The 24,923-nt window shown below is 38.0% G+C and overlaps 1 protein-coding gene across 2 annotated transcripts in view; it reads right to left on the minus strand.

The window, feature by feature from the left end:
* Positions 1 to 991: 991 nt before the first annotated feature.
* LOC137371326 (cullin-5) overlaps positions 992 to 24,923 on the minus strand; it is a 101,565-nt gene continuing 77,633 nt past the window's right edge. For both annotated transcript variants that reach the window (XM_068033729.1, XM_068033730.1), the window contains exons 12-19: positions 24,605 to 24,737; positions 22,422 to 22,553; positions 17,685 to 17,808; positions 17,243 to 17,418; positions 15,940 to 16,101; positions 13,789 to 13,907; positions 8,097 to 8,220; positions 992 to 6,160 (exon numbers count right to left, since the gene is read on the minus strand). In XM_068033729.1, the coding sequence (XP_067889830.1) occupies positions 5,966 to 6,160; positions 8,097 to 8,220; positions 13,789 to 13,907; positions 15,940 to 16,101; positions 17,243 to 17,418; positions 17,685 to 17,808; positions 22,422 to 22,553; positions 24,605 to 24,737 (1,165 nt within the window). In that variant the 3' untranslated portion in view covers positions 992 to 5,965. The remainder of the gene's footprint in view (positions 6,161 to 8,096; positions 8,221 to 13,788; positions 13,908 to 15,939; positions 16,102 to 17,242; positions 17,419 to 17,684; positions 17,809 to 22,421; positions 22,554 to 24,604; positions 24,738 to 24,923) is intronic.

Raw genomic sequence — 24,923 nt, forward strand, 5'->3', positions numbered from 1 at the left:
ATGGGCTGCTTCATTATCTGAGGAATTCCAAATATGGCTTAGCATTGATCAATCAGCAACAGGCTCATTTCTGACTTTATGAAAGAACAAATTACTGAAATAGCTGAAAATCCTCAGGCCTAGGACACTGTCCTGAGGAACTCCTGCAAAAATGGTAATCATCCTTATTTATGGCAGGTTGGACACCAGCTGCTCGAATTTTATCCCTGATCCCCATTAACTTTGTTTTATTAGGGCTCTTTGATACCAGATTTGGTCAAACGCTGCCTTGTTGCCAAGTGAAGTAACTCTAACCTCACCACTCAGAAGAATGGTGGCAGTGGCACATAGTTACACACAGACTAGTCCCAACACTTCCAGCCCTTATGGAAAGTAGTCCTGGAAGCCAGAATTCTGTCTATGGAGTGGACTTTTACATGCCAGGCCTCGATGGAGCACATGCTAGCAGAGTGCTTAATACTTGCAGTAAATTGATGCATGCCCATGCTATAGCGCATCTTTATCTATAGAACATTTGTCAATCTGAACATGTAATACATAGATCAAATTTACATCCATGTAATTACAAACCAATATATAAGCAGCACCAAAAAGAACAAAGTCCAAAAACTCACCTTGCTGGAATTACTCAGACATTACTTTTGACCATTTTGAAATTACAGCTTATTTTCAGTTGACCTTTATATTCATGGATTTCATGTTTGCCTGTATCAAAGTCCATAAGAATGTTTGTCCCATGCACAGTTAGGTGCACAGCTGTTGCTAAACTGCCTCCTAAAAAAAATGTAATCCTGTGTAAATTTCCCAAATTACAGGATAATAGACATGGAAGGAGTAGACTTAATGAACTAAACAGTCTTCTGTATTTCCATAAATCTCAAATTGCTTCAGTTTGGTCATCAGCATTATCAAGAGCTGATGATTTCCTTCTGAAAGTGTGGCTAATATGGTGTACAGTACTTCAACATTTACAGGTTTATTTGTATTATGTGGTCTTTCAGATATATACACACAATCTAATTACAGCAGTGCTCCATTTAAAATTTGCATGTATATGAAGCTATAAATATACAGTCTGCAAGCTTCTTGCATCTTATCCAGGTAACATTTCCTTTCACAAATCCTACTAGTTACAATATTTAAGATGGTCAATCCTTGAAAGTCCGATGTCCACATTACATCATATGCACAAGGGGTGGAAGTTTACTGCAGACGAGTGAATGCAGATCACCCCTTTAACAAGTAGGAGAATAGCAAACCAGATTATTTTTAAGGATACAGTATAAAACTGAGTTTAGAAAAAAGTCTTTTAATTTGTAACCGTATTATAGTGTCTTAAAATTACATAACTGATTATATAAAACGCACATGGAGGTTTTATATTGCACTTTTATTTTGCTGGAAAATAAATTATGCAACTTAAAAAATAAAAATTCAAAAAATAATGTAGTACATCAAAATAGTTTGATCAGGCTGCTATGTAGAAACTGCTACCATTCAAAAATTGTACAGCATCATAACCTTGGTATGTAGTGGCACACATTCAACTTGTAAATATTAATTGTAAAGCAAAACCTATCAATTCAACTTTGCGCAACACTTCAGGCTTTACTTAGTGTATGTTACAGGAAGGCTTCTAAGTCTTCAACATCTTACAATGATATGTAAAATATGCAACAGCTTATGTATAACTAGGGTAACAAATGTACACAATTTATTGGTGACCTCAACACACAGCTTCACATGAGAAATCATTCCTGCAAGTCCAAGTTTCTTCAGGATTCTGTGTACAATAAATTTGCACAAATGAGTAAAGAAATCTTATTCTCAATATAATGAAAAATCTCAGTCATAAGTTTTCATTATCGTTTTCTATACTTTTAAAAAGTAGTTTCTAGGGTAGTACAAATGAGTAGATCCAAATACTGAGGATTTGTGAAATATTTTAACTTATTCAATAACTTGTATTTAAGTTAAACAAGTTACAATGAGTTGTCTTTTTCTTGGATTTTATTTTTTTTTTAATGGGAAAAGGTGTCAAATTACACTCACTGATGCCGCAGGGAGCAAAAGCACAGGTCTAAGAGCAGATCTAAGGTTCCTTTAAAAAGAACATTAAAATTAAAGATTTTGCGGACACAGAGAAATGGAAGACTTCAAATGTAATTTTAATATCTATTACCATAAATTGCAGATTGATAAAACAATTAAGTCACAATTCTAAATTGTTGACTAATTCCATATAAAAAGATTCTTACTCCATTTGAATAAAATTAATAATTCTAATATTTCCCATGTTTTCTTGACCAGGCAGTGTTACAAGATCCATATACACATCTTTATTCAATGAAGTGAAACAGTGTGCAGATACATGGTGCATGCCATTTCTGGGGTTTTCATAGAGCATGCAATTTGTTTTTGTTTATACTAACTTACTCTGTATTAAATCACAATAATCTGGTCACATAATCAAGATTAATTTTGCTTTTTATTAAAATATTTATTTAGGCCTCCTCCCAGATCATTGTGATTAGATCCAGAACTATACATTGATTTCTCTGCATTTGGTATTTGGTTGGCATTGAAGAACTAAATTGGTACCCATATTTTTCCAAGCTCCCATCTCACAATAGTACCAAGCAAATACTAGGACCAGCAAAAAATGGTATGCACCCCTTTTCCCTTCCTCACTCCACCTATGCATATTTTTCAGTCCTGCATTTGCTTACCTCAGTGCACTCAAGGGATTGGACATGTTCCAAACTGAGAATTCATGATCCCCATACTTAATTACTGCATGTAAACAATGAATATTACATGTAATATTCCCTTTTTAGTGGGAGAATGCCAAGATACTTAAGGAAAACCACAACCTGAAAGTAAGGTATTCAAATTTTATCATCCCATAAATATTAGGGATGTAAGTTTTGCAGGAAGGAAATGGAAATTACTCACCAAAATCCCCTTTTATGCATACATGCCACTTGTACAATCATCAGTGCCCTGCACAAACTGCAGTAATTTTAGTCAACTAATAATTTTTCGCCCTCAATTTTCTCCCCTCCTAAAGTCATTGACTCCTTGCCGCAGTATGCTGCCCTGGATATTGGTTGCCCTCCAGAGCCTTGCTCAAGTGCCCGTTATTCATGTCTGAATTTTGACAATGAATGTTTCAGGCTGTTCAACTGTACCTGGCACCATGCTGAGCCCAGAAGTCACCTGACATTAATTTATGCACACTTCCAGCAGGAGTCACCAGGTAACAATTTTGAACAGGAATCCTGGTTTATACTCCCCTCAACGTAGGGGAGCTAAGGCCTATGGCTGTCCTGGCTGAGATCAGTAAACTTGTCACAGTCCAGCAACTGAATCTTGGGCGTTCATAGTCTATAAGTCCCAACTACTCACTGGATAATTTCACCCAGACACTGGAGGACAGTCAACTAGTACTTAATGTAAAATAGCATTTCTAAAGAAAACAAGTTTTTTTTTGCCAAGTCTCTCAATTTATCAATTAGCTGTGAATCAAAATGTGACATTGTGGACTTGCATCACCACAGCTGACTGGCAAAAAATGTTCAAAGAGCAATGGCTCAGAGACAAAAGTTACTGATGACCACAGTCACCATTTCCGTGAAATTGCAGCACGTGTTTAAAAAAAAAGTCGTTAAAAGGAATGGGATTTTGAATGTGAACAGCTTATTTATTTAATATATTTAATCATCTTCACTCAATGAGCTTGTCAATTTTCCCAATTCCCAGAATATACAGTACCATGAATTCCAAGCAGCCCTATTACCATATTAATTAAATAAAACCTTTGACAAAGCTGCAGTCTCTGCCCTCCACAATCCATCTGAACTAAACTTCTGACAGCATTAGCCTCAGCTTGGGAGTGCAGGACATTCCTGACCATAATCTATGTTACACATTTAGACAATGTCACTCCTCAGTCAACTCACTGCGGAGGCTCCTCACATAACAGTCCATTTTGCCCACCCCATAGTACTAAGACTGGCAAAACTTATCCCCAAAGAGAAAGGTCAGGTTGAAGTGCAGTCAGCACAAGATTCCAACTTAGGTCTCTACAACGATAAATATTGCCATCTAATTGAATAAAATTGCAATATATCAATATAACTGAAGCCGCATATAAAAACGTTAGGTAATAGACATTTTCAGCCCTGTCAGAGAATGTGGTGCTAAGTGTTTGTGGGGCACTGAAGATTTAAAAAGAAAAAAAGTTAAAAGCGCTGCATGCACACATGCAAGGGTATATGCCAAAATATTAGTTTTTGCTTAATTAAAGGAAACAACATTTTGTGAAAGGTGATCCAATTTTATAAGATGGAGCCAAGTACTGGATCACTCACTGCATGTAGTAAACTGAGCTTAGGTTTTCAGCTGCCTCAGAACCACACTAAATTCCAGTGACGACTGCATCATTTTTGTGTGTAAACAGCCACCATCACAAAAGCTGATACACATTTAGTCTGTTACTATTTTTCTACTTCTCCCCATTTTTTCAGACACTTTTCATCTAGGACTGACTTTCAGCAAAGAAAATGGGGTAAGAGCAGACTACAGACATCTCCACTAACATTACCAGTCAGTAGGATTGGATGCAACAAGGTAAAATTATAAAAAAGGTAAATAGGATTTTCACACTCAGATTTTCTCTCCTGCCTCTTCTGAAGACATAGACTCTTGATGGGATACAGTTCCACTGGAGCTGGCAGCACCACTGCTTCTCCCAAATGCTTGATGTGAGCCTAAATTGTATCAGGCTATTTGACTGTATAGGGCATTGCAACTGAGCCTGATCTTGTCCTCGCCCATTGTATGCTTTCCAGCTGGAATTACTGAATAGCAATCAAGAACAGAAACCTTAGCTCATTTTCTCTCTCCCTAGTCCAGGAAACTACAAAACAATATCTTAATATACTACATTTTACCACTTACACTAACATAGAAAAAAAATAGGAGGAGTATGAAATGTAATTTCATACAAATGGTTAACTGGGCCTCGGTTCTCAGCTGTATCAGAATATTGCAAGATGCCAGGCCAATTGTAGCAACTGGTGCCCGTTGGAAAACCCTAACACACAGCCTGCTAATAAAACCTGGTAATTTATGATCTGTATGGCTTGGTACTATGATGGATGGTTCCTTTACCCAATAGACATTTAGGGAAAGTTCAAATTATTGTTTTTATATCCTTCTCTTTCCTCTGCACCAAACTTGTTGGAGACATTTCTAACTCAAGGTGCCCCTTTGGGACGTCAGAAAGAATGAAAAATTGATCCCAACTGTGACAGGCTTGAATGACCAGCAGCCTCTGAATTCAGGCTGCAACCAGCTAATTAAAATAGTTTTAGAATTACTAGGATAGGGACAACTCCTTCTAACATTACCACATCATCTATGCTCAATAGTGAACCACCATAGCCAGAGTAATATTAAACATTTCAAGTGTACAACAGGTTTAAAAAAAAAAATCATATCAGGCCAGTCTGTACTAAATGACAGCACCTGGTATCTTCAGAAAAGTGAAACCACTGCTCCTAACACTTTTTTTTGTAATACAAAATGACTCAAGTATTTTCCCCAGTGCATGAAAATTTAAAGTCCTATATTCACTGGTTTAATTGTGTCTGGAAAAAAATATATTTAACTCTGGTACAGAACAAGTGAAAATAGGGCCAAAGAAAGCATAGCAGGTTCTGATGAATTCAGTACTCCCACAAAACAGCATGCTGTCAAAAGTGAACTACACAAAGGCAGGTAAATGCTAAGTGGATGAAACTGGTAAATATTATTCGTCTGTCATACAGTAAGGCAGGAACTTAATAATGCAACTGAATAAATCTTTGAACTGTCGTCACTCTTCAGCTACCTCTTTCATAGTCTGCAAAGACAAAACAGGACTCATTCCAATTTCTGGCATTGTTCTCTTACACAGTCACTATGCCATATAAATGAAAGTGTTTATGTCCGATTCATCCCTTCTAATATATTTGTGCTCTATCAGCCATTCAATTTGTTCTTTGATCATTTTTTTCTGTGGCAAAAACATATTTTTCAGTATTTCTACAAGTTCTGTCTGGAGTTGAGCATTTGTGATTTTTTTCCGCATCTTCATGATTTGTATGATTGCTTCCTGGAAATTAAAACAAAAAGGAATCAAAATTTCAACTGTAAATCAATTTACACAACAGCATCTGGTATTTTCCCTGTTCTTAAAAACTAAATGATCAGGCTTTCTTCGCTTTTAAATTGAAGCTTTTTTAAAAAAAAATTGAGTTTTTTTTAAGCAATTAAAGAACCTCATCAGTAAATCACAATCTACAGCTAATTTGTTACCAAAGGAAGAGGAAAACCCCAAATATTGAAGCTTACATTTCCTAGAAGTTTTGGCCAATTTTTGGCTACCAGTAGAATGGGAATTTCCTCAAATAGCACAAGTTCTGAAGCTGCTCATTTCCTTAGGTCTAGCCAGCACTAAGAATCGCAACTCAACAAACGTGACTCTCTGCACTGGCTCAGCAACACCGGATAGAAAACCTGTGCACAGCTAAGAAATAAGCCCACTGACGGAAATGTAAGTTATGCATTTTTTTAAAATAGTGCTGTGGGGTCATGTGGCTGAAAGATTTAGAATGTTTATACTGGGGGCCAATTTTACATTGAAGGAGTAGTGGGTTTTTCAGCTGTTTTGGGGATAATGGCTAGTGTGGGGGGGGGGGGGGGGGGGGGGGGGAGGAGGAACAGAAATAGCAAACTCCTGCAAAGGTTGAGAATTCCTGCTTTTACACATGCTTTAGACCAATATGAAGAATCTGCTCATTCAAATCTATCAGGCCTTAAAAATTTGCAACAGCTGCCTCACAGTAGCCATCATTATAATATGTATTATTTGAAAGGCATTAGTAAACTGAAGCAATATGTAAATTATTGGGGAGCTTATGAGTCACAATTTAATTGAATGAGCTGAATTGATTACAACATGCCATGAACAAGAACAGGTAAGAATCTAAGATGGTTGTGCAAAGTATTACTGTAGATAAAAAAAATTACTTTGGAAATTCTTACATTGAGAAAAACAAACAGCAGGAAAATAATTTCACTGTCAAGTTGTAATGTGTGAAAAAAGGTATGAATAAAACACATTTCTCTTTGCATGTATCCATATGGTTCCCTTTTCAGTTACTCGCGATTTCCATTGGGCCATCAGGAGACACAAGAGACTTCCCACAGAGTGGAAGATCTATCCCCATGGATGAACAAGCCCATACTGCTCTTATACTTTCCAACAGCCAGATCAAGAAGAGTCGTCAAGTTCTCTCAGACATGTAAAGGCAAAGAGGAAATTTACTTTTATGGGCCAAATTACTTTGCATTTTCTCCTCCTTTCAGACTCACTATTCTTTGACTGAGGCATATATGGATAACGAGCCCATGTTGGGGTCCCTTGCAGCGCCACTCTAGAACAGCTTTTTGATAGCTTGTGTTTTCCTCCCTAACCCCATTCCTGCACTCTGATGACATAAAACTTAGTTGCTTAGTAACTCCCCAAAATATCCAAGGTCAGCCAAACACCAATAAGGAAAAGAACATATACAAATCTATATCCTACCACCATCTGATTAAGCACGAAACCACCAATATACTGTGCTGTCCAAAAGGAAAATATTTTAGAGAGAGAAATAACTTCCCTTTTATTTTCAGTTTTCTCTTTCACCCCCTGAAGGCTTTGATCTCCACCATCCACCCCCCCCCCCCCCCCACCATCCTTTCCAGGCACTATTCCATGTGCAACAGGCACCTCCAAGACCTTGCCCAAACTGCCATCCTTTATATGGGAGCCCTGATAGAGAACACTGATAAGTTATTCAACCACCAGAAACATCACAACCATCCTGATCCAATTAATTTAAATGGTCAGAAAATCATGTGTAACATGTTCACTCGAATTTCTAATGTGTGCTGTCAGTGGGCAAGGTTCCCTGTTGTAGAGTGTAAAGACAGGAAATTATCACTTACATTTCAACATAAAAATTTTTATTTAGAGTTCAGTATTGATACTTAAAGTATACCTGCGTGCGTAATATTCTCAGCTGGACTATTCCTTCATTTTCTTCTTCTCTCATTCTTTCTGTGGTTAGCTGTAATCTTCCAATTAAATTAATCTTTCCCCTCTTCTGAACCTTGCTGTTCTTGCTGGAAGAAAAACATGCGTGCTATTGAATATAGAATTCTTATGTCTTTCTTTGGGAGGGAAGAGGGTTTCTGACATTATTTAACAGCTTATAAAAAAATGATAGAAATTAGTGGTACCTAATGAGGAGACTTGAATTAATCCTTTGCCAAATTTTTTATACGGTAATATATACATGATAGTTTCATCTCTTAAGTGGTGAAAATATACAACTTGCTACCTTCCAGGCCTCATAAACACAAGGCCTCATCATGGCAAGCACATCAGTTTCCTCTCAACTGCAGCCTTCTGTGGCAGGAAGTTCCCCTCCACCCCCCAAATTGGTTGATGTCAATTGAGACAGTATAGAAGACAGGCCAGTAGAAGAAAACGAAGCACGCTTCAAGGATGAACATGAAAACTGGTGCTAATTCCAGGCCATCTGCTATCAACTAGTTGTCACATAGATTATACAGCAAGATTTTGAAGCATGCTGCACCACACCTGAATAGGGCAACTCAAAGCTCTGGTGACAGTCAGCCCACAAAACACTGAAAGCAGGCAACTATTCCATATAATGAATGATCTTTATACACCTAATATCTGTCTTAAATTTCCCTTTCACTAGTTTGAGCCTGTTCCCCATCGTCTATCGTTTTTCAGTTTGCAGTGTTCTAGATTTTCCTTTCCAATACTGTATATACAGTCTTACATATCTCCAAGTTGTCCAGAGTTACATCCTTTCAAAACTGATCACCCTAAATCGCTCCAGTCTTTCCTCATAACTCAGTTCCCTGACATTAGTTAGTGAAGACTCAAAAATTGTCTCTCATCACCTTCAGATTTTAATGTCTCCCTTGTGTCTTGGTTACCAGAATCTGACAGTGCTCAAGGCATAGTCTGAACAGCACACTGACTTCTTCTAACTTGTATTCAACTGTTTCAGCTACAAAATCCAACATTTTGTTTACTGTTGATTGTTGCTCTGTCGTGTTGAGCAAAATCTTTTATTTTCCTTTTCAACTGCACTCTCTTTGACACCATTACATACAATATTTAATCTGTTGTTTCACATACTTACATATATTGTAAGTCCTGATCTGCTGCCTCAGACTAAACTCTCTTTCTCCCCCGCCTACCCCTGCCCCAAAAGAAATTGGTATGACCTCTGCATTTGATTAGTTTGTATTGGCCCGAATTTGCAGGGTTGAGTGTGAAATGTCGCTGTCATTACCCCTCTGAATTTGACTGCAATTTCAGGATTTAGACCAAGCAGAAATTAATGTGGAAATCCTGAAATTGCCGTCTGTCATTCACTTGTCCACCACAGACTGCACTGTGCACCCCAGAGTCAGCAATCAGTGAAATCAATTGATCTGGTAAGAACTTGCTCTTTTCCACTCATATTGCTATTAGAAGTCCCAAAGAAAGTTAAGCTTTGGCCAATGATTTCGGTTTTTAAATGGCAATATAAGGACAGAGTAGGGCCCATAAAAGACCAAAAAGGTAACTTATGTGTAGGGGCGGAAAATGTTGGTATGGTTCTTAATGAATACTTTGCATCTGTCTTCACAAAAGAGGGGGACAATGCAGATATTGTAGTTAAGGAGGAGGAGTGTGAAGTATTGAATGTGATAAACATGGCGAGAGAGGAAGTATTAATGGAATTAGCATCCTTGAAAGTTGATAAATCACTCGGGCCAGATGAAAAGTACCCTAGGCTGTTAAAAGAAGCAAGAGAGGAAACAGAAGAATGTCTAACCATCATTTTCCAGTCCTCGCTGGATACAGGTGTGGTGCCGGAGGATTGGAGAACTGCTAACGTTGTACCTCTGTTTAAAAGGTGAGTGAAGGATAGACTGAATAATTACACGCGATAGACTGAATAATTACACGCCAGTCAATCTAACCTCAGTAGTGGGAAAATTATTGGCATCTATTCTAAGAGACATGATAAACTGTTACTGAGAAAGGCACAGGTTAATAAAGGATAGTCAGCATGGATTTGTTAAGGGAAGAACTGGTTTGATCAACTTGATCGAATTTTTTGAAGTAGTAACAAGGAAGAGAGATGAGGGTAGTGCAGTTGATGTGGTCTACATGGATTGTAGCAAGGCTTTTAACAAGGTCTCACATGGCAGACTGGTTACAAAAATAAGATCCCATGGGATCCAGGGAAATGCAGCAAGGTGGATACAAAATTGGCTCAGTGGCAGGAAACAAAGGGCAATTGTTGACGGGTGTTTTAGTGACTGGAGGTTGTTTCCAGTGGCGTTCCGCAGGGATCTGTACTGGGTCCCCTGCTTTTTGTGGTATATATTAACAATTTGGACATAAACGTAGGGGGCACGATCAAGAAGTTTGCAGACAACACAAAAATTGGCTGTGTGGTAGATAGCGAGGAGGATAGCTGTAGGCTGCAGGAAGATATTGATGATCTGGTCAGATGGGCAGAAAAGTGGCAAATGGAATTCAACCTGGAGAAGTGGGAGGTGATACATTTGGGGAGGTCAAACAAGGCAAAGGAATACACGATAAATGGGAAAATACTGAAGTGTAGAGGAAATGAGGGACCTTGGAGTGAATGTCCACGGATCCCTGAAGGTAGCAGGACAGGTTGATAAAGGTGGTTAAGAAAGCGTATGGAATCCTTTCCTTTATTAGCTGAGGTTTGGAATATAAGAGCAGGGAGGTTATGCTGGAACTGTATAACTCATTGGTTAGGCCACAACTTGAGTACTGTGTGCAGTTCTGGTCACCTCATTACAGAAAGGATGTAATTGCACTAGAGGGTACAGAGCAGATTTACGAGGATGTTGCCAAGACTGGCAAAATGCAGCTATGAGGAAAGATTAGGTAGGCTAGGGTTGTTCTCCTTGGAACAGAGAAGGCTGAGGGGAGATCTGATTGAAATGTACAAAATTTTGAGGGGCCTGGATAGAATGGAAGTGAAGTGTCTATTCACCTTAGCAGAGAGGTCAGTGACAAGGGAGCATAGATTTAAAGTGATTGGTAGAAAAATTAGAGGGGAGATGAGGAAAAACTGTTTCACCCAGAGGGTGGTGGGGGTCTGGAACTCACTGCTTGAAAGGGTAGTTGAGGAAGAGACCCTCAACTCATTCAAAAGGAGTCTGGATTTGCACCTTAAGTGCCATAATCTGCACAAGCAAACGCTGGAAGGTGGGATTAGAATAGGTGGATTGTTTTTCGGCCGGCACAGACACTATGGGCCAAGTGGCCTCTTTCTGTGCCTTAAACTGTCTATGAATCTATAATTCTATAAGTACTAACTACTGCTGAACAACTGATCTGGCCCTGAAAAATAATGTGGAATGTTGTCAAATTTTGATTAATTACTAATTTTTAAAAATTATTTTAAAAATCTAAGTTTTTTTCATGATATTTCAGCTTCTATCTTCACCCCACTCTTTATTTCACTGTGTAAATTATTTAAAAAGTGATTTTTAGTACTTTATATTTCCTGGTTGTTTGAGAATTTTTTAATGGGATTGGCTGCTTGAACAGCTTGATGACATCACTGCAGCTTAACAATGGAATAGTTAATTGCATGTTGAAAGAGAAAGTTCTCACCGCAGAAATCGCTAGATTTCTCTCAGCAAAGCTTTCTTCGAGATCAGCGGTGAGCGCCCTTGTTGGGCTATTAAGTTTCTGAATCTAAGTTGTTAGTGTAAATTAGAAACACTAAGAATTCTAGTACCAATTCTGGCAGCACTCCACTCAGCAGTTCTCTCGATCCCAACATTTTATTTTATTCTTTCAAGGGACATAGGCGTCGCTGGCAAGGCTAGCATTTGTCACCCATCCCGAATTGCCCTTGATAACTGAGTGGCTTGCTAGGCCATTTCAGAGGGCAGTTAAGAGTCAACCACATTGCTGTGGGTCTGGAGTCACACATAGGCCAGACCAGGTAAGGATGGCAGATTGCTTTCCCTAAAGATCAGTGAACCAGATGGGTTTTTACAACAAATACATTACAATTACAATATTAAAATAATAGTTTCATGACACCATTATTGAGACTAGCTTTCAATTCCAGATTTTTATTAATTAATTGAATTTATGAATCAAATTTAAATTCCACCAGCTGCCATGGTGGGATATGAACCATGTCCCCAGGGCATTAGCCTGGGCCATTACCATGACACAACCATCTCCCCATAATTCCTTTAACAAGTACCCACTGTTTCCTATCCTTTAACCAATTTCTTAACCATTCCCAAATTTTTAAAATTCTCACCACTTTGAACCTAGTAGCCTTTTTTGCAAAATGTTGTCAGATGCTTTTTGGAAGTCAATGTATACCATGTTTTAGGGCTTTCCAGTTTACATGAATGTCACTCCTTCAATAAAGTCGAAGGCTGGTCAGATGTGATCGCCCCTAAATCATTATCATCTGCTGTTCATTAAGTTAATCCTCATGTTTAATCCTGTTAAATTAATACCATAAATAACGAAATCAATTTAAGACCAATGTAGCTGTGTTGGGCATCATCTTTTGAAAATGTTTCCAATTTACTGGGATTTTTCAACAAAAATGTCACCTCTTGACCCTCTGTGGATGAGATTTGTTCTGAAAAAAACACTGAGGATATGTTTGTTTTATGCTGTTTAGGACTTCCATTTCATTTATGTCAGTCATTCATTCCACTTGGATTACTACTTTCTTTGGAGGCAAGTGGATAAGAGGGAAGTTTCTTACATCTACCCAAATGAATATCTAGAAGGAATAATTGATTATAGTAGTTACTTAACGCACATCCTCCGTTTCAGCACTATTAATATCTTAGTGCCCTCACATCTTCTGACAGCCCTCTTTCGCTTACAGGACTGAAATAATTTCTGACCGTTACGTTCTGCATTTAAAGCTATGGTCTTTTCCAGATTGACTTTTACCTCCCCGACACCCTTTCAAAATATTTCCACGTTTCCACATTTTTTCAGTGAATCACTTCACCTTTCTTCCTGCAGGATTTTCAGAGTCAGCATGTTGACTTCAGATTGATTTGTTGATAAATTATGACGGTGCTTGCTAATGCTATTAATGTATTTATCCTGCATCAGTATTATGCCTTTTTAAAAATTCATTCATGGGATGTGATTGTCACTAGGAAGACCAGCATTTGTTTCCTTTAAAAGTGTTCCACTTCTGTACAGAAATATTGTTGAATAAATGTTCCCAGCTAATTTGCTTAAGTTCCTTCATTTCTTGTTCCTCTTGCTCTCTCCCAAGTTAAAAGGACAAACAGCAAATGTTCCAACGAGCTGAATTGCTTTAAAAAAAAAGTTAGTTTTCCAGTAGCCACATTCTAGTAACATATTCATAAAGCTGGACTCTCACCCATTTGCCTGAGAGGTCCCAAAAGTTTAATAAATTTGCACTACTCTGTGGGTGCGACAAAAAAAAATCGTCGTACCATTTTGAATATCATTCTTAAATCCATTTTAAAAAGCTGTTAAGAGGGTAAATGAAAAAAAATCAGCTTGTTGAAAAATTAATTGCGGCTAGATGAAATTACAGCTCTAATATCTAAAAATAAACAGATTTGAAAAACACTAGTTTTAAAACTTACATTAAAGAGAAGTCCTGGTTCACTGAGAAAAGTGTGCCTTCTGTGAAGTCTTTGGGTGAGCTGACCTGAGGTTCATGAAGTAAAACCTGACGTTTCAATTTTGGAAAAGCTACAAGAGACTTTTAAAACAAAAACAGAACTAGTAAGATTCACTGTCCCAATGTCATATTACATTTATTGGACAGCAAGACAAAAAGAAACTTGCATTTATATAGCACCTTTAATGTATTAAACAAGCCAAGGTGTTTCCACAGAGGCGAAGACAGGCAGTAATAGAATTAGAGATGAATAAAGCACGATCAAAGATGCGTGTGCTTTTTTTTTTAAAAGGGAGAGATTTCTAAAGGTGGGGAGAGTTTTAAGGAGAGATTTCCAGAATATGGGGCTAAGATGCTTAAAGTCACTGCCACTGAATATGGAGCAGATGGAGATGATTCATGGTACACTGGTCAGAAGAACGCAATGGAACATAGCGTCGGAGAAGTACAGAGGTAGAATGGGCAAGGCTGTGGTGGGATTTGTGAGTGCGTACTTCGATTTCAATGTGAAATAAAAACAACACTGAAAATAAACAGCAATTCAGACAGCATCTGTGAAGAGAGAAGGCAGGCTATAATTTTTCGGGTATATAACTGCTCATCAAAGCCTGTCTTTTCTCTTTACAAATGTTGATCAGTCTGCTGTGCATTTCCAGCATTTTCTGTTTTTATTTCAGATATTCAGCATTTGCAGCATTCCCTTTGAATTCAAACAGTAAAATAAAATTTGTTCGGGTTGGGGAACCAATGGAAAGCAAAGCTGGATAAGATGCAAGCTAAGTTTTGAATATGCTCGAATTGATCCAGGTTCAAGAGGTTAGCAAGAAAGATGTGAAATCTGGAGACTCAGCCAACAGCCAGCAAATATGATGGAATGGGAGATTAGGGTGCAGAGTTTCAGGATGGCTTTGGTTAGCTTAAACTCAAAATTCTGGACCATCCACAACTATGTAAACCAGACAGCACAGTGTTAGCAATGATATTAAAGTAGGTGGTGGAGGGTCGAACTAGTGTCACCAGTATATACATGGATACTGACTACATGCTTACAAATGATGTCACTGAAGGGCAGCATATAAGCTAGGAAGAGGAAGAGACCAGGATATAAAAGCAAAATACCGTGGATGCTGGAAATCTGAAATAAAAACAAAAAATGCTGGAAATACTCAGCAGGTCAGGCAGCATCTGTGGAGAGAGAAACAGCGTTAACATTTCAGGTCAATGACCTTTCATCAGAACTGCAGTTCAAAAAGGCACACGCACACAAAAACTCAGTAGTGAAGCAGACAGTCCTTTAATAATAGGTGCAGCCAGCAAGGAAAATAATTCAAACAAAATTGCTTTTATTGTCCGTGATACCAAATGTCTTCCTCCCACTCACCTCAGTGCATCTGATGCCAAAGCCTTTATCAATGCCTTTGTCACCTCCAGACTGCAATGCCCTCATGGCCAGCTTCCATCTTCCGCGAACATTAGCAAATCAAAAATTCTGCCGCCTTTTTACCATACCAAGGTAAGTCCCATTCACCCATCACACCCCATCCTCACAGGCATTAAATGCCAATGCCCATGACACCTTAAATTTAAAATTATCAACTTGGTGCTTAAATTCCATAAAGGGCGACATAGTCCCCTACCTCTAACCTCTGCCAGCCCTAAAGTTCCAATGCTCCAATCCTCTGACCATGCTTTCTTGAGCACTGCCCCCTCCTTGCTCAATCCAACCCCCACCCCACCATTTCACCAGCCTCCTCCCCCACCCCAATTTCCTGTTCTTTGGGTGGCTGTACTTTCAACTGCCTCGGTCCCACTCTGTTGAATTTCCACCCTAAAACACATCTCCCTATCCTCTTTCAAGATCGTTCTTCAAAGCCCACCACTAAAGTAGTTTTTGGTCACCCCCTTCATTAGCTTTGTGCTCGTTTTTCTCATATCTTTGCCAGGCATATGGAACATTTTTCTATGTTAAAAGATACTATATAAATGTAAATTACTGTTACATTGAACTTCTACAAACAGGTTGCCTGCCTACTTCCTCAAATGTGAAAGGATGCATTGATATTTGGAAAAAAAGTAGTGCTAGAGAAAACAATTGTTAAGGAAAGAAACTTACCCATAACGTCCTCCTAAGTTCTGCATCTGGTAGTTCAGTTGCTAATTTTAGATTTTCAAAACTAATCTTTTCTCTTGGTCTTTGGTTCCAGGCAAACAGTACTGCCAGCTGAAATGTGGTAACCTCTAAATCATACTGGCCAACCTCATTTTTGAAAGTTATCTGTTTGAGGGGGAAAATCATCCTATTACTGTACATCTAGAACAAAGATTGTGTATTGTAGCTTGTTTTATTATGCCCATATGACAGTGAAAATTGATCAAATAAAATGGAAGTTTTTTTTATATTTTCTGAAAAAAAAACCTGACTTTTGTCTTTATTCAGATCTAGTTTCCTAAGGAACAATACTTTTCAATAGAAGGGAAATTTCAAGAGTTTGCTTTCCAGCTGTCTTTCAAATATTTTAAATTGTTTAAAACATTACACAAATGTATGGTTTACTGTCAACACTAACCTTAATCTCAGCTGGACTATTTCAACTCTAATCATGTCCACTTCTGTACTAAAATAAAATCAATAGATCAGATTGTTCACAAAATGTCAAATGATAGAAGCTCAGTGGACTACTAGCTGGGAAGTTATTTTTTGCCTATTTTTCCCCTTTTCCTCTCAACTATTGCTCAGGTACAATTCTACTAGCATCAGGTACCCTCCAGTACCTTGCATAAGTTGCCATCCTTCATACTAGTCTAGTTAGTATGTTCTGACAGGCTCTTGCAACATTGGAGGCTTGGAGCATCACAAATGAGCCTGATCCTATCAAACATTCATACGAGGACTTTCCAGCAGGAGCCACTGGATAGCAATCTAAAATTCCAGCTCTGCCGTAAGATCAAAGTGCAAAAGTGACAGAATACCGGCAGCTAACATTTAAAAATCTACAACATAAACACAACTTATCTCACTCTGTTTGAGCTCATGAGAAAGGAATCATTAACATGCTAAAAAAGAAAAGTCATAACATTGCTCTCAAATATATCTTAATTTCTATTTACATATTTTCAAGAACAAATATGTTTTACCATGTGGCTTAAAACCAGTGTAAGCAATGCATTAATTAAAAATAAGATTTATCCAGATTCTGGCCAAATGTGATCCAACTTGAGTTTTTAAAAACTGTTTAAAAACTTGCTTACTCATTTAGTTTAATTTATTGCCGGAATGCAAATTAACACCTCTTGCTGGTCAACTTAAATTCTTTTTTTAAAATACAGAAGGTAAACGTAGCACCAGACCCAACTAAAGCGGTCTGAAAGTCACATTATCTCATTGTTAACAAGATCAAAAATGTTCTGCTACTTACAATTCCATTAGACATGAGGTGGTGCCAATGCAGCTTTCTACCACTGTGATTTTTTTTGTAGAATTCCTCCACCTCGGGGATAAGATCTTCTAGCTCAGTTGGTAGAGAAACAAATACTTTCTCTGAACTTCGTGACCAGGCACCAGCATTTAAAATCTTGATATTCACAGAGTCCGCTAAATAGTATTAATAATTATAACCAGATTAGGTGGATAGCATTTATAATCAGATGTTTTTCTGGTACTATTTCAGACTTTTTATTTCTAGGAAGAACTTTTTTGGTTCTGCGCTAAACTTAATCTACACAGGCACAACTGCATTCTTTAAACATGTTAAGCATTCAAATAATGTAGCATTTACTTTTGTTTTTATTTTAAATCAGTAATCATTACTGGTGCAGTATTCAAAAGAATTATCCCTCTGAAAGAAAAAAAAAATACACCTGGTAAGGCCAACTTATTGTTTTTGTGCATTTCTTTGAAAACCTGGTTCAGGTCTTCAGACACTTTAATATCCTGGAACATTCTGGCCAACTTGTTCACGTAGTCAGCAGGCATGCCTACTTCCTAAACACACACAAAAAAGGTTTTACAAGTCTATCTTATAAAAACACACAACACTAGTAAATATGATGAAAAATAGATGTATATTTTGCTAACCAAAGTAAATGTGTCAACTCATTAAGTCAGTTTTAAAATTCTGTAAATCTGAAAGTATATGACCCAACATAATACAGAGCCTCAATTTCAGAGTTTTTCCTAGTGGGGCAAACCTGCATTTTAGTCAAAGATTTATACCATCAAAGGAGACTTGAAGGAAGTTCAACACTTCAGCACAAATAAAGGCTGCAATTTGTGCACATTATACAAATGTAGATTCTTACAAAAGTGTGTTATGATTTGTTCATAGAACATTTAGTGGAAACCTATTGAACTCCACAGGAATTCTTTATACCTTATTAAATTAAAAATGTAATGATAAAAAATTTAAGATTGGTGACAGCACAGTATAGCTTATCAGACGCCAAAGCACACTTGCCAGGGTGGTAGGCTGTGTGTCTGTGAATCACCATATGGCAAGTTTCCTATCTCAGCTGCTGAGCAGTAGCTGCCACACATAATGGGACTGCGAGAAACAAAGTCACCTCGGGTCACTACTGCACTTCCAAGCAGTGGGCACAGAGGAACTAATTGCTTTTATGGGTGGTGGTGGAGCGAACAAAATTTTAATCCTAAATCAATGCAAAGATAAAACTGAATTGTATACATAAAATGCAAGTGAAAAGAAGTTATTCCAAACCTTTGCACAGACTCCATCTAGGTGCACACAATAGACATGCATCACATTTAAGGATGTACGGCATACCTCAAAGTCTACTTTGGCCAAGGCTGAACACAGAAAGCCATCTTGTGACAAAGTAACATTTAGAATGCAGGCTAAAGACACTCAACAGTGCAGATGAGAAAAAGTTACTCGGCCCATTGAAATTCATCCTCATAGTACCCAAACTTACTACAGCATTTTGAATGTTTCCATTTTTTGCCTTTTTTATGCTGCCCAGCAGAGTATTCCAAACAGTTGTTATTCTTAACATCGATTTTCAACTTACTTTCCATTCTAGTCCTACTCTCCATGCTTGACTTGAAATATTTAGGTTTGCCTCCTCTATATATACATTTCATGTAGTTCAAAGAGGTGCTCAGTTCATAATTGCCATCAGTGGAGCTTTGAGCTTCTTTAATCTTTCAGAATAACTCATGCTCTTTCTACGTGGGGGGTTGTTTGTGCTGCTTTGTCATTTCTTTTAATGCTTGTATAGGAGTGTCAACTTTGCCAGTTGCTAGCATTCTCGCCTGAGTCAAAAGGCTATAAGATTACCCCACAACTTGAGCACATAAATATAGACCAACACTTCTATCCAGTACTGAAGAATCCTGCATTGCTGCAGAATACATACCTTGCATGAAATGGTAACTAAAAACTCAGTTGTCCATTCTGGCAGACACATAGTACTATTGTAAAAGAAGCAGGAAATTATTGGTGTCCTGGCCAACCCTTATTTCCTCAACCAACACCACCAAATAAATCAGTTGGTCACTTCACTGTTGTTTCTGCAAACAGTGTGCAAAATGGCTGCTGCTTTTACATAACAGCAGTGACTGCATTTTTAAGTAATTCATTGCATTTGAAGCACCTTGGGACAATTCTAAGAGTAAATATTGTTATGTTGACTGGTAATTAGGATTGAACATAATACTCTTAAAAGTGTAGTACATTTTAAAGCACAACACCAGGAGACTTGTATTCTATTTACCCTATCCCTTTCAATCGTTCAGAAATTTAAAATAAGTCCACCATCATTCCCAGGTGTCCAAGTTTTCCTGTCAGTTCAATCCAATTCATTATCTATTGATGCATATTTTTCTTAAAGCTTTACAGGTGAAATACTTTATATACATCCATGAAATTTAAGTTGCCATTTGCCCAATTTCATAACTTATCTTAATCCTTCTGTATATCTTTTGCTGCATTATCCATCGCCACTGCTGTTTAGCACATCTGGCAAGTTTATCTTTAGTTCCAATATCCTGAACAGTACAGTAAATTAGAAACTAGGTTCCATACAACAATCACTGCATGACTCTATTCAACAGCTTCCTCTCAGTCTGTTATTTGACCTTTCAGAAGTATCTTCAGTTTCATATTGTAACCTCTTACCACATTCTACTTTGGATTATTGTGGCTTCGGAATCTTTCAGATGGGGCTTTGTCAAAAGCTTTCTGAAAGTCTAAATAAACTACATCATATGGTTTCATATTTATATTCTCTGAAATATTTTTCAAAAAAGTCACAGCATTGCAAATAAACTTTTCTTCTAAATCAATGTTGGGGTTTTAAGCTCACAAGTAGTTATGGATGAGGAAGACCATTTGGTCCATCTTGGCTCATCCATGCAAAACATCTAAAGTCCTAACAATGTATTGTCCTGTTTTTCTTAAGTGATTCCATGGTTTCACCTCCATTACTCTCCCAAGGAGTCATTTCTATACATCAATCACTCTGTGCCTGAATTGATATCAGTCCCAAAGTTTACTCTCTTGAATCTATATCTCCTTGTCCTACTCTCAATTTAGTTTAAAGTAATCTTCCAGATTCACCTTTTCCATATCATTTATATCTAACAATTGCACTTAGGATGCATCTTTCCAAGGTTGAAAGGTTTCTGCAGTCTTCCCTCATAACTCAGACCTTTGATACAACAGATCAGCCTTGCAGCTCTCTGCATTGTCTCCAATGCTTGAATATCTGTCTTAGGTCACTGCAAGGGATACAGATTAGCCATGATCTAATTGAATTTAGGAACAGGCTTGAGGGACTGAATGGCTTACAATGATTGCTGCTATGAAATGGTTGGAAATTCAACTTCATCTATGGCTATTTAGCATCATTCATGGAATAGGTGTGTTCTCCTTTTTGCTTCCATACGCAGTATTTTACACCCGTCTGCATTAAACTTCACATCATTCCACTGACATACATATTTTGTCCAACTCACTTTATAGTTTCTGAGCAGCTTCCAATGCTGTTCCTATTTTGGTATCGTCTCTAATATGACCAATTTGCTTTGAGTTTATGACCCTACGTTATTAATGCAAGTTAGAACAGTAGCGGTTCCAACACTCTTCTCTGGGTCCCTCATTCAGCACCATTCCTCCATCCCAATCTAAATACTTTAATACCTATTGTTTTTTTGTCCTTCAGCCAATTTCTCATACATTCCTAAGGTTTACTTTTGAACTCCCAGATTTCAACAACTAATAGCCAATCATGTGGAAATTTGTCAAATGCTTTTTGGAAGACTAGATACAGCTTGCAGGAGGGTTTTCCACAGTCCACCCAAGATTGGACATAGTTTCTGGATGCCTGAAGAAGTTGAAAGCGTATTAAGTCTGAATTTTAATATAGCCTATAGGATTTGGATTAAGTTCAACAGCATGCAACTCCACTGTACTGGGTGCTGCACAGGCAATTTAAATCAAAAGACCACAAATGTATACCGAACAATAGGGGCATTGAATGGCAAGGTTAGGGTCAGTTCCATTGAGGTCATATATAAATGTAACAGACAATTTATTATCTTTGACATGGCAGTAAAGTTCAATAGTTATCAATTACAAGATGTAATTGGCCATTGTAAACAATCGATTTACCATGCAACTCCACTTTGGGATTTTCAATTTCACTTATAAAAGAGAACTTGCCTTTATATAGCACCTTTCATATCCTCAGGACATCCCAAAAAACGTTGTTTGTTAAGGGATAAATGTTGGCCAGGACACTGGGAGAAATCCCTGCTCCTCTTCAAATAGTTCCATGGGATCTTTTTTGTCCACCAAAAGCCGGCAGAAAGGGCCTCGGTTTAACATCTCATCTGAAAGACTCTCTGACTACCACAGTAATTAACTGAAGTGTCAGCTTAGATTATGTGCTGAAATCTCTGGAGTGAGGCTTGAACCCACAACCTTATGATTCAGAATCAAGAGTGCTACCACTAAAACCATAGGTCTGCGCTGTTATCAACTGTAGAATCAATTTTAGCATGGCTGCAATGGATACAAAATGTTAAAAATGTGTCGCAAATGAAGCAGAGAGTCAGAGTAAAAAGTTGCCTTTTGATACTGCATTAAGAATTGGTCTGAAAAAAACAAATCTGGTCCATTCCAATTGCGTGAAGAAAAACACTCTACTGGTAGGGGCCTGGTCACAAATAAGCTGTCCAAACCTCTACTCAGAATTTAATGGGGTGTGCGTGTGCGTGGGGGTGGGGGTGAGAGAGAGTGGAGTGGAGAAAAAGGAGGAACAGCCCTTCCTTTGATTCAAGTCCTAAGCCTGCCTACTTGATAACATGCCCTATTTTTCATGTGCTTTTAAAAAAATTCTCAACTTAGCACCCAGGTAAAGTATCATGATATCTGGCCCTTTAGCAAGTGCCTTTTAGCCTTGAGCAACGAGCAATGCTATTATCAGAACTGTGAAGAAGCCCACACTCGGTCATTTACTTACCACATTTTTAACTGAACCTAGCAAAGCAGAAAGGAGATCCTTTGAGGAAGAATTCTTTTGCATTGGAGGGGAACAGGAAACATTAGAAAATAATATGTTTTTACATTTACTTACTCTAAGCCATTCCACCATATTTTCTTCTATCTCACTGTCTGCCGATATATCCAGGATTAAACGCCTCGTTAAATGAGCTTTATGATACCGCATAAAGACATCTTTGTTTTGCACATACTTCAGTACAAGTAGCTGTTAAAAATAATGCATGAGAATTCAAGCAGTTTCTGCAGACTACTGCAAATATGAAATCCAGCACCAGCTATAAGCAAAAATAAAACGATGTTATGTCACTTGTAAATTACCACGCATCTTACTCCTATAACAGACTACCAATATGCCACAACAGTTTGCTGGTTCCGATGAAGGGTCACTGACCCGAAACGTTAACTCTGCTTCTCTTTCCACAGATGCTGCCAGACCTGCTGAGTGAATCCAGCATTTCTTGTTTTTATAACAGTTTGCTGGTGCACTTTCCACTCAGATTTCCCTTCTCCTGCAAGGAAATGCAGTGGCTTGAAACTTGCTCCTGATCATTGAGCAGAGTGGGCACCAAATCTAAGTTTGACTCACTCCTGTCAAGAATGTACAGAGCAACATTTTACTAGTATTAAAAGGGAAACTTATTCGAGACTGATTTTAAAGAAAACATCCTGTTAAAGTGCATGCACATATTTTTAAATAGACTTAAGTAGCTTAGAGTAAAAATAACTAATGAATATGCTCATATAAGTTATATGAAAGGAAAAACTACTGTTAATTTGTAGCTGTAAAACAACAGTACTCAAATCGTTCCCAGTGTTAACTTTGAGGCAGCACTTTAGTGTAGTTATTTCCAATTAATCAATGGCGTAAAACTCCACAACTGGAAAGGCTGTTGCAAGCATAAATAACTTAAGACTGCCTGGTAATTGGCATACTGGTTTCCTCTGAAATTCAAAGAACAATTGCATAGACACATACTTGCATGTCCCTATGCAACACTCCAGATTTAGGAGGAAATCAAAACATCTCAGGTACATTGGCTCAACACTTGAAGGGGAAAAAATTGCTATGGGGAAAGAGGGGGGAGTGGGACTAACTGGATCGCTCTTTCAAAGAGTCAACACAGACAGAATGTGCCTCCTCCAGTGCTGTATGACTAGGATTCCAGTTATTCTAACTGGACCAAATGGGCTTGTAACCAGTGTCATGGATCTGCCTGGCCATGGACTCAGACTCACACTGGTACGCATAGGAAATTTTTTTTAAGTGAATCATGATTCACATTAGACTACAAGAAATAGCTGATAAAATGTAAGTTTTGCCTGTTTCACTTCGATTTAAACATGAGTTTTAAACACCAACTCAAAACAGATATCACACTTTCAGTAAAAGCCAAATGAAATGAACTCTTCAAAAGGGACATGGTAATAGCTTAACTGAAATCAAGGGATGATACAGCGTAAGGACATGGGTATGGGCGGCACAGTTTAGCACTGCAGCCTCACAGCTTCAGTGACCCGGGTTCAATTCTGGGTACTGCCTGTGCGGAGTTTGCAAGTTCTCCCTATGACTGCGTCAGTTTCCGCCGGGTGCTCTGGTTTCCTCCCACAGCCAAAGACTTGCAGGTTGATAGGTAAATTGGTCATTGTAAATTGCCCCTAGTGTAGGTAGGTGGTAACAGAATTGAGGGAAGGTGGGGATGTGGTAGGGAATATGGGATTAATGTAGGATTAGTATAAATGGGTGGTTAATGGTCGGCACAGACTCGGTGGGCCGAAGGGCCCGTTTCAGTGCTGTAACTCTCTATGACTATGACATTTTTTGTAATCCCATTAGATTAGACTGTAGAAAGATGATTGCTTGCATTTGATCATAAAAATCAATTAAATGTGCTTAGGATCAAGTGTCAATCGAATATGACCAACGCCTACTGGGAAATGATCAAATTGTTCAAACCTAGAAAACATATCGTGATGCTCATCAACAACATCTTTAAAGAAATGGAGCATAAAAAACTAGCACATTTCATGTGCAAGGAGCTCATTTGCTTTGCTGTGGAACATGGGGCAAATTAAACTCTAAACTTGTGCGGATATGATGCTTACAAAAAAAACCAAGATGTGTTGTCACCTGGATGTGTGATAATTTGCAGTTTTCAGAATAATTAAATATTGGAGGTGGGAACAAATTATTTAGACCACTGGATAAAAACCAAATATGCAGCAGAGGGGTAAACCTAATGTCAGAAATATACATACCACTTCTTTTAGCTTTGCTTCAATTTCCTCTGAAGTAAGCTTCTTACTAAGCGGTGTTTTTCTTAGTAACATATCACAGTAATTTGCGAGTAGTTCTGGGCATTTTGATTCAGGCTGAGTTTTCAACCCAACACTAAATTGAAAGAGCAGTATGAAAGATTTAAACAGTAGTTTCAGAATAACATTCTTATTTTACATGGAGTGTTATCTTATTTTCCACTAAACAAAGTCAGATTATATCCTGTGATTAGTAGCTCAACATGCATAATTAAAAAATTGTTAATAATAGTTTATCACCTATTTCTTCCCCATCTTGCAT

This window comes from Heterodontus francisci, chromosome 6, assembly GCF_036365525.1.
Source record: "Heterodontus francisci isolate sHetFra1 chromosome 6, sHetFra1.hap1, whole genome shotgun sequence".
Classification (NCBI taxonomy): domain Eukaryota; kingdom Metazoa; phylum Chordata; class Chondrichthyes; order Heterodontiformes; family Heterodontidae; genus Heterodontus; species Heterodontus francisci.